The 13,443-nt window shown below is 54.6% G+C and overlaps 1 protein-coding gene across 1 annotated transcript; it reads left to right on the plus strand.

Annotated features, from left to right (window-relative positions):
* Positions 1 to 3,012: 3,012 nt before the first annotated feature.
* nfatc2ip (nuclear factor of activated T cells 2 interacting protein) lies at positions 3,013 to 10,436 on the plus strand. Its single transcript, NM_001079067.1, is given in 10 exon segments — positions 3,013 to 3,394; positions 3,396 to 3,514; positions 6,155 to 6,265; positions 6,381 to 6,465; positions 6,561 to 6,663; positions 6,737 to 6,817; positions 7,129 to 7,291; positions 7,616 to 7,760; positions 8,962 to 9,077; positions 10,000 to 10,436. Coding segments are annotated over 10 exon segments (1,305 nt in total). The 5' UTR covers positions 3,013 to 3,174; the 3' UTR covers positions 10,162 to 10,436.
* The last annotated feature ends 3,007 nt before the right edge of the window (positions 10,437 to 13,443 follow it).

Raw genomic sequence — 13,443 nt, forward strand, 5'->3', positions numbered from 1 at the left:
CTGTAGGGTATTAATATCATAGGTGCCCGGCTGTAACGGGGGGATGTAGGGATATGGGGGGGACTGTGCGTATAGTACTTACCTGTAGGGTATTAATATCATAGGTGCCCGGCTGTAACGGGGGGATGTAGGGATATGGGGGGGGACTGTATAGTACTTACCTGTAGGGTATTAATATCATAGGTGCCCGGCTGTAACGGGGGGATGTAGGGATATGGGGGGGGACTGTGCATATAGTACTTACCTGTAGGGTATTAATATCATAGGTGCCCGGCTGTAACGGGGGGATGTAGGGATATGGGGGGGACTGTGCGTATAGTACTTACCTGTAGGGTATTAATATCATAGGTGCCCGGCTGTAACGGGGGGATGTAGGGATATGGGGGGGACTGTGCGTATAGTACTTACCTGTAGGGTATTAATATCATAGGTGCCTGGCTGTAACGGGCGGATGTAGGGATATGGGGGGGACTGTATAGTAATTACCTGTAGGGTATTAATATCATAGGTGCCCGGCTGTAACGGGGGGATGTAGGGATATGGGGGGGACTGTGCATATAGTACTTACCTGTAGGGTATTAATATCATAGGTGCCCGGCTGTAACAGGGGGATGTAGGGATATGGGGGGGACTCTGCATACAGTACTTACTGTACAAGGATTAATAGGATATTAATATAATTTCACTGTATGAAGGCACATAGGGCACAAGGTTCCTGTATAGATTGAAGCAGTGAGTCAGATGGTAATTACATTGGGAATGAGCTGAAGCCTTTGGGGTGGGCACCCGGGTATTTATTATAGGTGGGCACCCGGGTATTTATTATAGATGGGCACCCGGGTATTTATTATACTGTAGGTGGGCACCCGGGTATTTATTATAGGTGGGCACCCAGGTATTTATTATACTGTAGGTGGGCACCCGGGTATTTATTATAGGTGGGCACCCGGGTATTTATTATAGGTGGGCACCTGGGTATTTATTATACTGTAGGTAGGCACCTGGGTATTTATTATAGGTGGGCACCTGGGTATTTATTATAGGTGGGCACCCGGGTATTTATTATAGGGGGGTGAGTAACACCAAGGTACCCCAGGGAGCCAACTGGGGGGTCTCAAAGTGAACTGGCTGTTCAGCAGTTTATGGGGAAACTGAATCCTTATGGGAACTGCCCCACTGACTGACACAATAATATTATTATACCTGATTATTATTATTATCCTGTCAGCCAATCAGAACACATCCCTGCTTTGGTCAGTGAGATTCTAACTGTGTAACTTGTGAAGCTCTTACACTCACACTCAGACAGACACTCACATATACACTCACACTCAGACAGACACTCACATATACACTCACACTCAGACAGACACTCACATATACACTCACACTCAGACAGACACTCACATATACACTCACACTCAGACAGACACTCACATATACACTCACACTCAGACAGACACTCACATATACACTCACACTCAGACAGACACTCACATATACACTCACACTCAGACACTCACATATACACTCACACTCAGACACTCACATATACACTCACACTCAGACAGACACATATACACTCACACTCAGACAGACACTCACATATACACTCAGACAGACACTCACATATACACACACCCAGACAGACACTCACATATACACTCAGACAGACACTCACATATACACTCACACTCAGACAGACACTCACATATACACTCAGACAGACACTCACATATACACTCACACTCAGACAGACACTCACATATACACTCAGACAGACACTCACATATACACTCAGACAGACACTCACATATACACTCACACTCAGACAGACACTCACATATACACTCACACAGACACTCACATATACACTCACACTCAGACAGACACTCACATATACACACACTCACACAGACACTCACACAGACACTCACACAAAGTTTATATGGAAGGTGAGGCAGAAGTCCCTATAGAACAGATCCTGTGGGCACAGTTGAAGGAATTCTGTATTATTTGCTGTCAGTGGGTCGGACAATCTGAATAAAATGGCTTCAACTTTGGAAAAGAACCGCGATGTCTCCATTTACCTGCCTGCGGGAAATAGTGGAATATCCAGTATATGTGTAATAATAACACACTATATATATATATACACACACTATATAACAGGTGATTGCCCCGACACCCTTTGAGCTAAAACCATCGGGTGCAACGTGTGTGTAAATCTAACTCCACTCCAACTCCAGGGGTCCCAGCCTGGTTTTCCCGTTCCCCATTGCCTGTAGGAGGGGCAGGTCCATCAGCCCTATATAAGCCCCACGGGGGCCATGCTGGGGCAGTTGTGTGTGTCAGAATGGGGAGGAAGAGAAGGAAGGTAAGGGGGAAATGGTGGGTGTGGGTGTGGGTGTGGGTGTGGGTGTGGGTGTGGGTGTGGGTGTGGGTGTGGGTGTGGGTGTGGGTGTGGGTGTGGGTGTGGGTGTGGGTGTGGGTGTGGGTCCCTTCCAATGCCCCCTTTAACTGCCTATTGCCAAACTCACCCCTGTGCCGTGTAACGCAGCCCCCTCCTAACTGCCCCCCCAGCCCAAACTGTGTTGTGTGTTTCTCTGCAGGTTTGTTAGTCACTTGGCTGATGCCATTATTTCAATAGTCAGAACCAGCAGTGCAGAGAAGGAAAGGGGCAGGCACTGCTTTCTATAGTAATTACCTGAGTGTGTATGTGCAATTGCTGATAATTATTATATTTGAGTTTATATCCCCTTTAAGACGCCTGTTGAATTCCTGGGACAGAATGAGACTGCTGTTCGTTAGTTCTGATCAGCTCAGGCCAATAAGGCTAATTGGTTGCTATTGGTTACTAATCATTAGCTGCTAAGTGGCACCCCCTGTATGAATGGCTTGGGTACAGCGCTACGGAACATGTTGGTGCTATAGGGACGATACACTGTGGGGAGAGGAATAAACCAATGGTCTCTATTGACAGCTCCCAGCAGCCAAGGGAAGAGCCGGGGCCACAGTTCGGCGGAATCCTGCCGGGGGCAAGGGGCAGAATGCAGGGGCAGATGAAGAGGCGTCAGGAGAAAGGGAAGGGACTGAGCCCCACGATCCCAACTCGGAGAGGAACGAGGACCCAGACTGTCCCCAAACAATGGGGAATCTCAGTGCGCTGGATCCATGGGATCCCCAACTTGGCTCCAAGGAGAGAAATCCTCCCCCAACGCTAGAGGGCAGCACTCCCCTGGCTTCTGCCCCTCAGGGCCCCAGCCCTGCCCAAAGCCAAGGGGGCCCCAGCCCTGCCCAAAGCCAAGGGGGCCCCAGCCCTGCCCAAAGCCAAGGGGGCCCCAGCCCTGCACCCCTGCGCTCCTCTGGGCCCCACACAGACTTGAGGGACTCTGCCCAAAGCCAAGATGGACTCCTGCCTACGTCTCCCTGCTTTGTGTCCGGCACTGAGGCCCCCACTGCCTGTGGCCCCTGCATCGATATTGAGTCCGGCTCCCCCCACAGGTACGAGGCGGTAGGTAAGCCCTCCTGCACTAGGATCCCTTTGGGGCCCCGCACTATAGATCTGTCGGCCTGAGGGCCCATGTTTTAGTCATTATTATCTATTCATACCTTTTAATATTATATTTTTGTTGTTCAAATGTGAGGTCTGCTACCATGGCAACCAGACCTGTAAATACCCCAGGCAGGGCACATTGCTTGCTCAACCTGCACTTTGGATTGTATTGTCTAAATACAAATCAGTTTCAAACATTGATCACTATTGGTCTTTGCTCCTTGCCTGGTTGCTACAGAGGGTTACCACTATCTGGCTGGTTGCTATGGGAATTTCCCAGGCATTTAACATTGTATAGATCCTGACCATGCAAAAAAACCGAGAATCTGATTGGCTGCACTTGACTGGGTGAAAAAGAATCTGTCAGGCTGCCAGAAAGGAGCCCTTTGGAGTGGGAGAGGGGCGTGGCCTGTTGGAGCGCATTCCGTCTGTGATAGGCTGAGGGGAATGAGTGACCGTACAGGAGCCAATCCTCTTACATCTTAGGGCAACCTCGACCGGGTAGGCGGGGATAGCTTCTGAACTACATAACCCGACATGCCTTGCGCGAAGCCCTCCCGCGAGTAGCGATGGGGGCGTGTCTTGGTTATGGTGTAACGCCCCCATTGGGCGCCGGCCAATAGGCATGTGCGGGGTGGAGCTATAAAGGGAACGCAAGATGGCTGATACGGTTACAATTGGGGTAAGTTAGGGCAAGGGAAGGGTTAAAGGGTTAAGTGACATAGTGGCCCCAGGGCCGGTGTGTGGGGAGGAGCGGGTTATACCTGTGTGTGTGTGTATATACTGTACTTTCCTAACACGGTGCCTGGGGGCCCAGGGGGAGTCTAAACTTGGCGGGGGGGGGGGGGCAGCTAACTGATACGGGTGTGGGGCAGCGCTCCGGTCTGTATGGGGCCACTAGCTACTGGGTTTGTGCTGTTACTGATCCCTCATGTAGGCGCAGCTATAGTTACTGTAATGTTGGTGCTGCCATAGGGATTGTAACTGCCCCCCCCCCAATGTAATGGTCTCCCCTGTCCCCTGTCCCACAGAGTGACCCCCCCCCCCAATGTAATGGTCTCCCCTGTCCCCTGTCCCACAGAGTGACCCCCCCCCCCCAATGTAATGGTCTCCCCTGCCCCCTGTCCCACAGAGTGCCCCCCCCCCCAATGTAATGGTCTCCCCCGCACCCTGTCCCACAGAGTGACCCCCCCCCCAATGTAATGGTCTCCCCTGCCCCCTGTCCCACAGAGTGACCCCCCCCCCCAATGTAATGGTCTCCCCTGCCCCTGTCCCACAGAGTGCCCCCCCCCCCAATGTAATGGTCTCCCCTGCCCCCTGTCCCACAGAGTGACCCCCCCCCCAATGTAATGGTCTCCCCCGCACCCTGTCCCAGAGAGGGTCTCCCCCGCCCCCTGTCCCACAGTGACACCCCCCCCCAATGTAATGGTCTCCCCCGCACCCTGTCCCAGAGAGTGACCCCCCCCCCAATGTAATGGTCTCCCCCGCCCCCTGTCCCACAGAGTGACCCCCCCAATGTAATGGTCTCCCCCGCACCCTGTCCCAGAGAGTGACCCCCCCCCCCCAATGTAATGGTCTCCCCCGCACCCTGTCCCAGAGAGTGACCCCCCCCCAATGTAATGGTCTCCCCCGCCCCCTGTCCCACAGTGACACCCCCCCCCAATGTAATGGTCTCCCCCGCACCCTGTCCCACAGTGATCCCCCCCCCCCAATGTAATGGTCTCCCCCGCCCCCTGTCCCACAGAGTGACCCCCCCCAATGTAATGGTCTCCCCCGCACCCTGTCCCAGAGAGTGACCCCCCCCCCCCAATGTAATGGTCTCCCCCGCACCCTGTCCCAGAGAGTGACCCCCCCCCCCAATGTAATGGTCTCCCCCGCCCCCTGTCCCACAGTGACACCCCCCCCAATGTAATGGTCTCCCCCGCACCCTGTCCCACAGTGATCCCCCCCCCCCCAATGTAATGGTCTCCCCCGCCCCCTGTCCCACAGTGACACCCCCCCCCCCAATGTAATGGTCTCCCCCGCACCCTGTCCCAGAGAGTGACCCCCCCCCCCCAATGTAATGGTCTCCCCCGCCCCCTGTCCCACAGAGTGACCCCCCCCAATGTAATGGTCTCCCCCGCACCCTGTCCCAGAGAGTGACCCCCCCCCCCCAATGTAATGGTCTCCCCCGCACCCTGTCCCAGAGAGTGACCCCCCCCCAATGTAATGGTCTCCCCCGCCCCCTGTCCCACAGTGACACACCCCCCCCAATGTAATGGTCTCCCCCGCACCCTGTCCCAGAGAGTGACCCCCCCCCCAATGTAATGGTCTCCCCCGCCCCCTGTCCCACAGAGTGACCCCCCCCAATGTAATGGTCTCCCCCGCACCCTGTCCCACAGTGACACCCCCCCCCCAATGTAATGGTCTCCCCCGCACCCTGTCCCACAGTGATCCCCCCCCCCCCCAATATAATGGTCTCCCCCGCACCCTGTCTCACAGAGTGACCCCCCCATGTAATTGTGATGGTCTTTTCCCCCCCCAATATAATGGTCCCCCCCCCCGTGTCCCACAGAGTGACCCCCCCCCCAATATAATGGTCCCCCCCGTGTCCCACAGAGTGAGGAGAGCAGTGACAGTGATGTGGAATTGGTGAGACCGCGGCAAGTGAAGCGCAGACGACTGCTCCCTGGGACCGTCCCGGCCTCCGTGTCCGTCTACTCTAATAAGGTAACTACCCCGGGGGCGTAGGTATTGCCCCAGGTACAATCTGCCACAGCCTGACACTCGGGGTAAGTGTGCTCACAGGCAGATACCCCTCCCATATAAATGTCTCCTTTCTCAGGTGAACAGCAGCCTGAAGCTGCCCCCCGATAACTCCAAGGCCCTCCTGCAGATGTCGGAGCTGCACAGCATCCGGGGGTCTGAAGGTGAGGAATAAGGGGAGACTGGGGGGAGAATGGGGGGTCTGTAGGTTGTACGGTGTCTCGGTGGGACCATCTCCCTTATCCCTGCTCTTGTCCAGATGTAGAGAGTGAGATTGTGCCCCCCGTCACCCAGCAGAAACCCCCCACCAAGGAACTGACTGATTCTGAGACTGACGAGACAGAGCCCCCCAATACTGAGAGGTAAGTGGGGGGGGGGGGGACTCATTGGGTCTCCCTGGGGATTCATTGCCTGACACTTGTCTTTGCTTCTCAGGCTCCGCACTGGCTCTCCCTCACCCCCACCCACCCCGAAGACCCCAGTAAGGAGAAAGGGGCGGGCGTATAACAAAATCAGGTAGGTTGTCTCTGTATTGGTAAAGAGCCCCCCCAGTGTAAATGAGCCTGCCCAGCTTGTCCCGTAGTGGGGTACTGGGTACGGCAGGGGCAGCTGTGCTGGGGCTCCATGTAAATGACCCCCTGTGCCTCCCCCCAGTGTAAATGAGCCTGCCCAGCTTGTCCCATAGTGGGGTACTGGGTACGGCAGGGGCAGCTGTGCTTGGGGCTCCATGTGAATGACCCCCGTGCCTCCCCATAGTGGGGTACTGGGTACGGCAGGGGCAGCTCTGCTGGGGCTCCATGTGAATGACCCCCGTGCCTCTGTACTAGGGAGATGGACGCTCGGCTCAGGGATTTGGGGACCGTTCTCTCCCCGGGACAGAAGGTGACGACAGAAGAGAACGATGTGATTGTTGTGGGGAGCAGCCCGGCCCCGGAGCTGACAGTCAAGGTGCGCAGGGGAGGCAAACTCTTCAGGATAAATCTGGCAATGGTGAGTGCCATGTGGGGCAGCTGGGCTGGGGGCAGGTACTGGGCTATGGGCAGAGGTGGGGTGGGGGCAGGTACTGGGCTATGGGCAGAGGTGGGGTGGGGGCAGGTACTGGGCTATGGGCAGAGGTGGGGTGGGGGCAGGTACTGGGCTATGGGCAGAAGTGGGGTGGGGGCAGGTACTGGGCTATGGGCAGAGGTGGGGTGGGGGCAGGTACTGGGCTATGGGCAGAGGTGGGGTGGGCAGCTCATCACTAGACTCCCCCGTGCTGGGGTATCTGCAAATCCCCCCCCATATTGGGGCCTAACCTGTTGCCTTGTGCCCCAGTGGGACCCCCTGGAGAAACTGGCGCAGTCCATGGCTTCCCAACTGAATGTGGAGCCTTCCCGGATCCTCCTCCTCCTCGGGGACGAGGAGCTGAACAAGTCTCAGACCCCAAAGTCCATGAACCTGACTGTGGCTGATATCATTGGTAAGCATTTCCCACAATCCTCTCCTCTGCATCTGGGCCCCTGTCAGATCTGACCAATCGGTGCTTTTTGTAGGAACAGACTGTATTTGCCGCTTGCTGACACTTAATTTCCCGGTAGGGGGTGGGGAAATGCTCAGGGACCCAGGGCTGCAGGTTTGGGCTGTTGCACTACTGAAATCTAGTGTTAAACTGCAACTCCCAATGTAGCAATAGATTCCTTTATGGCTGCACCGTAGGGTCAGACTCCTGAGAGATTGTACCTATAAATGCTACAAGGGGAAGGCAAACCTCTCCCAATGAAATAGCAATGAATCCTAAGGAGGATTGAGAACAGGGTGGGAGTTGGCACTGGCCCCAGGAGGCAGAAGAGGGAGATGGCAGTGTGGGGCTACAGTAGTACTGGGGGGGGGCGGCTGTGTAACAGGAGATACTGATAGGGGCCGGGGGGGGATTGAGAACAGGTTGGGAGTTGGCACCGGCCCCAGGGCCCCAGGAGGCAGAAGAGGAAGATGGCAGTGTGGGGCTACAGTAGTACTGGGGGGGGGGGGGGCGGCTGTGTAACAGGAGATACTGATAGGGGCCGGGGGGGGATTGAGAACAGGTTGGGAGTTGGCACCGGCCCCAGGGCCCCAGGAGGCAGAAGAGGAAGATGGCAGTGTGGGGCTACAGTAGTACTGGGGGGGGCGGCTGTGTAACAGGAGATATTGATAGGGGCTGGGGGGGGGGGTAACACTCCCAGTGCAAGTCACACCCAGTGACGGGGCAGTTACAGGAAGCAGATAACATTGGGCGCGTGGGGTCTGTGTGCAAAGGGTTAAGCAAAGCAGCCACATTCTGTAACTCTGTGTGCAAAGGACTCTGGGTATTATGGGAGGCGCTGACTCTGCGCTTTGTTCCCTTTAATTCCCTGGGCAAATCTGATACCTGGGGGGGCATGGGGCCCCTTAGTAATGGGACTGTACCCCAGGGTTTAGTCAGTATTATACAGTAAACTGTATTTTATTCTCTCCTCATTGTCTTCCCTTTCTCCCTCCACCATTTTGTATCTTTTTATTTCTATCCATTTCCCCACGGACCCCCATCCCTTCCCATCCCCCTCCCAGTTCTCCCATTAACCCATTGTTCTCTTGCTTTCTGTGCCAATTCAGTGCCCTCCCCATGTAACACCATGTGTTCAGCCCATTATTTGCTTCTCTCCCAGACTGTGTGGTTCTGTCCCCGCCCGATGGGCAGGAAGATTCTGACCCAAATGAGAAGATCTGTATAAAGGTGCAGGGGAAGGAGAAGCAGTCGCACCTCAGTGTCATGGTGGGGAAGGTGAGGAGCCTGTATGTACCCTGCCAGTGTGCCCTGGGCATGGGAAAGCTGCCCTGTGTGGGTACATTGGGGGTTGTTGGGGGCATGGGAAAGCTGCCCTGTGTGGGTACATTGGGGGTTGTTGGGGGCATGGGAGAGCTGCCCTGTGTGGGTACATTGGGGGTTGTTGGGGGCATGGGAGAGCTGCCCTGTGTGGGTACATTGGGGGTTGTTGGGGGCATGCCCCCCATGTATCTACAGTATGGTCACATAGGGGGGTGTGACATATCTACACTGTGGGTACATGGGGGGGGGGGGGGCGGGCATGGGAGAGCTACCCTGTGTTGTACCATTGTGTGGGGGCACAGGATACTTATCCCCCCCCCCCCCCTGTATCTATACAGTATGGTTACATAGGGGGGTGTGGCATATCTACACTGTGGGTACATGGGGGGGGGGGGGTTTATGGCATACTTTATCCTGTGCCCCCCCCCCAAATGTATCTATACAGTATGGTTACATACACACATATATCTACACTGTGGGTACATGGGGGGGGGGGGGGGTGGTATGGCATACTTTATCCTGTGCCCCCCCAAATGTATCTATACAGTATGGTCACATAGGGGTGTGTGGCCTATATACACTGGGTACATGGGGAAGGGGGGGCGGCACAGGATATCTACCCTTGCCCCCCATGTAACCAGTGACTTCCCATTTATTGGGGTACAGACCCTGACATAGGGGTTGGTGCTGTTACATTCAGACCCAGTTAGGGTTCTACAGTACTTTAAGGGGCACTGGGTAGAACATACCCCCCCCACCTACTGGGCCCCCAGCTGGCCCCCTCCTACCTGCTGCTGGGCTTCAGCCCATAACAAACTGCCCTTAAATCGCTTTTTTTTTGCCCTTTGCGAAGCTCATGTGACTTTTCCTGTTGCAGGTGGAGCCGCTCCAGTCCCTAATGGATCAGTACCAGGCTGCAATGGGTCTCACCAAGAAGCACAAAGTCTCCTTTTTCTTCGAGGGCCAGAAACTGAAAGGGAAGAACACGGCCGAGGAGCTGGGCCTGGAGTCCGATGATATCATAGAAGTCTGGGCCTGACTGGGCTCGAGGTTCTGCTCCACAAAGCAATAGACTTGGGGGTTCTGCCCCTATAAACTGCCTAACTACCTTCTCAGGATCCCTACACAATCAGCTGCTGATGTTGGCCGCGGGACAGCCATGTTTTTCCCAGCATCCCCCGTGCATCATTGCTCCCATAGAGTCCAATGGACCCGCCTGTATAATTATATATTTATGTACTTGCTGTAAATACTTGTTTCTGTATATTTCTTACCGAAAGCCTTTACTTTTGTATCAAATAAACGCCAGATGTTGAACTGGCACTCTCTGCCCGTCTCTGGAACCCACCGTGCCCACTGCATGATGCCCTGTTACCAAGGGAGCAGGGGGATGATCCAAAGGGGTGGAGCTATGACATCACAGGCAACTCCAACAGGATTGGGGAAGAGGAAAAGGGCAGGTTTCCCACTAGCTTATGGGAGGATCAGGGGCTTAAAGGAACAGTAACACCAAAAAATGAAAGTGTATCAAAGTAGTTAAACTATAATGTACTATTGCCCTGCCCTTGTGTGTTTGCTACAGCAACCCTACTATAGTTTATATAAATACCCTGCTGTGTAGCCCCGGGGGCAGTCATTCAAGCAGGAAAAAAAAAAAAAAGGCACAGGTTACATAGCAGATAACGGATAAAACACCATTGTATTCTACAGAGTGTATCTGTTATCTGCTATGTAACCTGTGCCTTTTTTTTTTTTTTTCCTGCTTGAATGACTGCCCCCGGGGCTACACAGTGGGGTATTTATATAAACTATAGTAGGGTTTCTGTAGCAAACACCCCAGCTGTACCGGTGCAGGAATGGCTGCCCCCGGGGCTACACAGCGGGGTATTTATATAAACTATAGTAGGGTTTCTGTAGCAAACACCCCAGCTGTACCGGTGCAGGAACAGCTGCCCCCAGGGCTACACAGCGGGGCATTTATATAAACTATAGTAGGGTTATAGTAGGATACAAGGAGCGCCCCTATATACCCGGGGTTCCCGCGGGGAGACCCAATACACCTGAGGGTCCCGGCAGGAGTAGCCCAATACACCTGGGGGTCCTGGCAGGAGTAGCCCAATACACTTGGGGGTCCCAGCAGGAGTAGCCCCATTGTCTCACCGCACATCACTGTAATCCCACCCAGCACCTCAGTGCCTAATATAACACCCCCCCCCCAGTGCAGCAGACTGTAGGCAGGGGATTAAGTACAATAATGAGGGGCCTCACTAGAACAAAGGGAGCTGCCATACTAGAAGCACTGACTCAGCCAATAGGAGTAAATGGGCAAGTCAGAGCCACGCAGGTCAGTGCTAACTGCACAGATGCCCCCAGGCCCAGATATATGAGATAAGGCTCCATTACCCCATACAAGCAGGGGCTCCTGTGGGGCCCTAGGGACTCTGCATGTGACCCCCCCAGATCTTCATGGACCTGATACCTGAATAATCATAGAAGAGCAGCTTATTGCCCCACGGCAGGGGGGGTCTTGCCCAGTCCTGATCTGTAATGTAGGAACCACTTATCTACAGTTTAGTAATAACTTCTGATGCTGATACTGAATATAATCCACCGGCCCCATCAACACCTGTAGGAGGTGCTTTGGGTATTGCCCCCCCCCCCCCTCCATGTTGGGATGGGGAAGGAGGAATGATAGGAAGAGTATCAGTGGGGCATGAGGAGGTGCTTTGGGTATTGCCCCCCCATGTTGGGATGGGGCAGGAGTAATGATAGGAAGAGTATCAGAGGGGCTGAGAAGGTGCTTTGGGTATTGCCCCCCATGTTGGGATGGGGCAGGAGTAATGATAGGAAGAGTATCAGTGGGGCATGGGGAGATGCTTTGGGTATTGCCCCCCATGCTGGGATGGGGCAGGAGTAATGATAGGAAGAGTATCAGTGGGGCATGGGGAGATGCTTTGGGTATTGCCCCCCATGCTGGGATGGGGCAGGAGTAATGATAGGAAGAGTATCAGAGGGGCATGGGGAGATGCTTTGGGTATTGCCCCCCATGCTGGGATGGGGCAGGAGTAATGATAGGAAGAGTATCAGAGGGGCATGGGGAGATGCTTTGGGTATTGCCCCCCATGCTGGGATGGGGCAGGAGGAATGATAGGAAGAGTATCAGTGGGGCATGGGGAGGTGCTTTGGGTATTGCCCCCCATGTTGGGATGGGGCAGGAGTAATGATAGGAAGAGTATCAGTGGGGCATGGGGAGGTGCTTTGGGTATTGCCCCCCATGTTGGGATGGGGCAGGAGGAATGATAGGAAGAGTATCAGTGGGGCATGAGGAGGTGCTTTGGGTATTGCCCCCCATGTTGGGATGGGGCAGGAGGAATGATAGGAAGAGTATCAGTGGGGCATGAAGAGGTGCTTTGGGTATTGCCCCCCATGTTGGGATGGGGCAGGAGTAATGATAGGAAGAGTATCAGTGGGGCATGAGGAGGTGCTTTGGGTATTGCCCCCCATGTTGGGATGGGGCAGGAGGAATGATAGGAAGAGTATCAGAGGGGCATGGGGAGGTGCTTTGGGTATTGCCCCCCATGTTGGGATGGGGCAGGAGGAATGATAGGAAGAGTATCAGAGGGGCTGAGGAGGTGCTTTGGGTATTGCCCCCCATGCTGGGATGGGGCAGGAGGAATGATAGGAAGAGTATCAGTGGGGCATGAGGAGGTGCTTTGGGTATTGCCCCCCATGTTGGGATGGGGCAGGAGGAATGATAGGAAGAGTATTAGAGGGGCTGAGGAGGTGCTTTGGGTATTGCCCCCCATGTTGGGATGGGGCAGGAGTAATGATAGGAAGAGTATCAGTGGGGCATGGGGAGGTGCTTTGGGTATTGCCCCCCATGTTGGGATGGGGCAGGAGGAATGATAGGAAGAGTATCAGTGGGGCATGAGGAGGTGCTTTGGGTATTGCCCCCCATGTTGGGATGGGGCAGGAGGAATGATAGGAAGAGTATTAGAGGGGCTGAGGAGGTGCTTTGGGTATTGCCCCCCATGTTGGGATGGGGCAGGAGGAATGATAGGAAGAGTATCAGAGGGGCATGAGGAGGTGCTTTGGGTATTGCCCCCCATGTTGGGATGGGGCAGGAGGAATGATAGGAAGAGTATCAGTGGGGCATGGGGAGGTGCTTTGGGTATTGCCCCCCATGTTGGGATGGGGCAGGAGGAATGATAGGAAGAGTATCAGTGGGGCATGAGGAGGTGCTTTGGGTATTGCCCCCCATGTTGGGATGGGGCAGGAGGAATGATAGGAAGAGTATTAGAGGGGCTGAGGAGGTGCTTTG

Source organism: Xenopus tropicalis, chromosome 9, assembly GCF_000004195.4.
Source record: "Xenopus tropicalis strain Nigerian chromosome 9, UCB_Xtro_10.0, whole genome shotgun sequence".
Classification (NCBI taxonomy): domain Eukaryota; kingdom Metazoa; phylum Chordata; class Amphibia; order Anura; family Pipidae; genus Xenopus; species Xenopus tropicalis.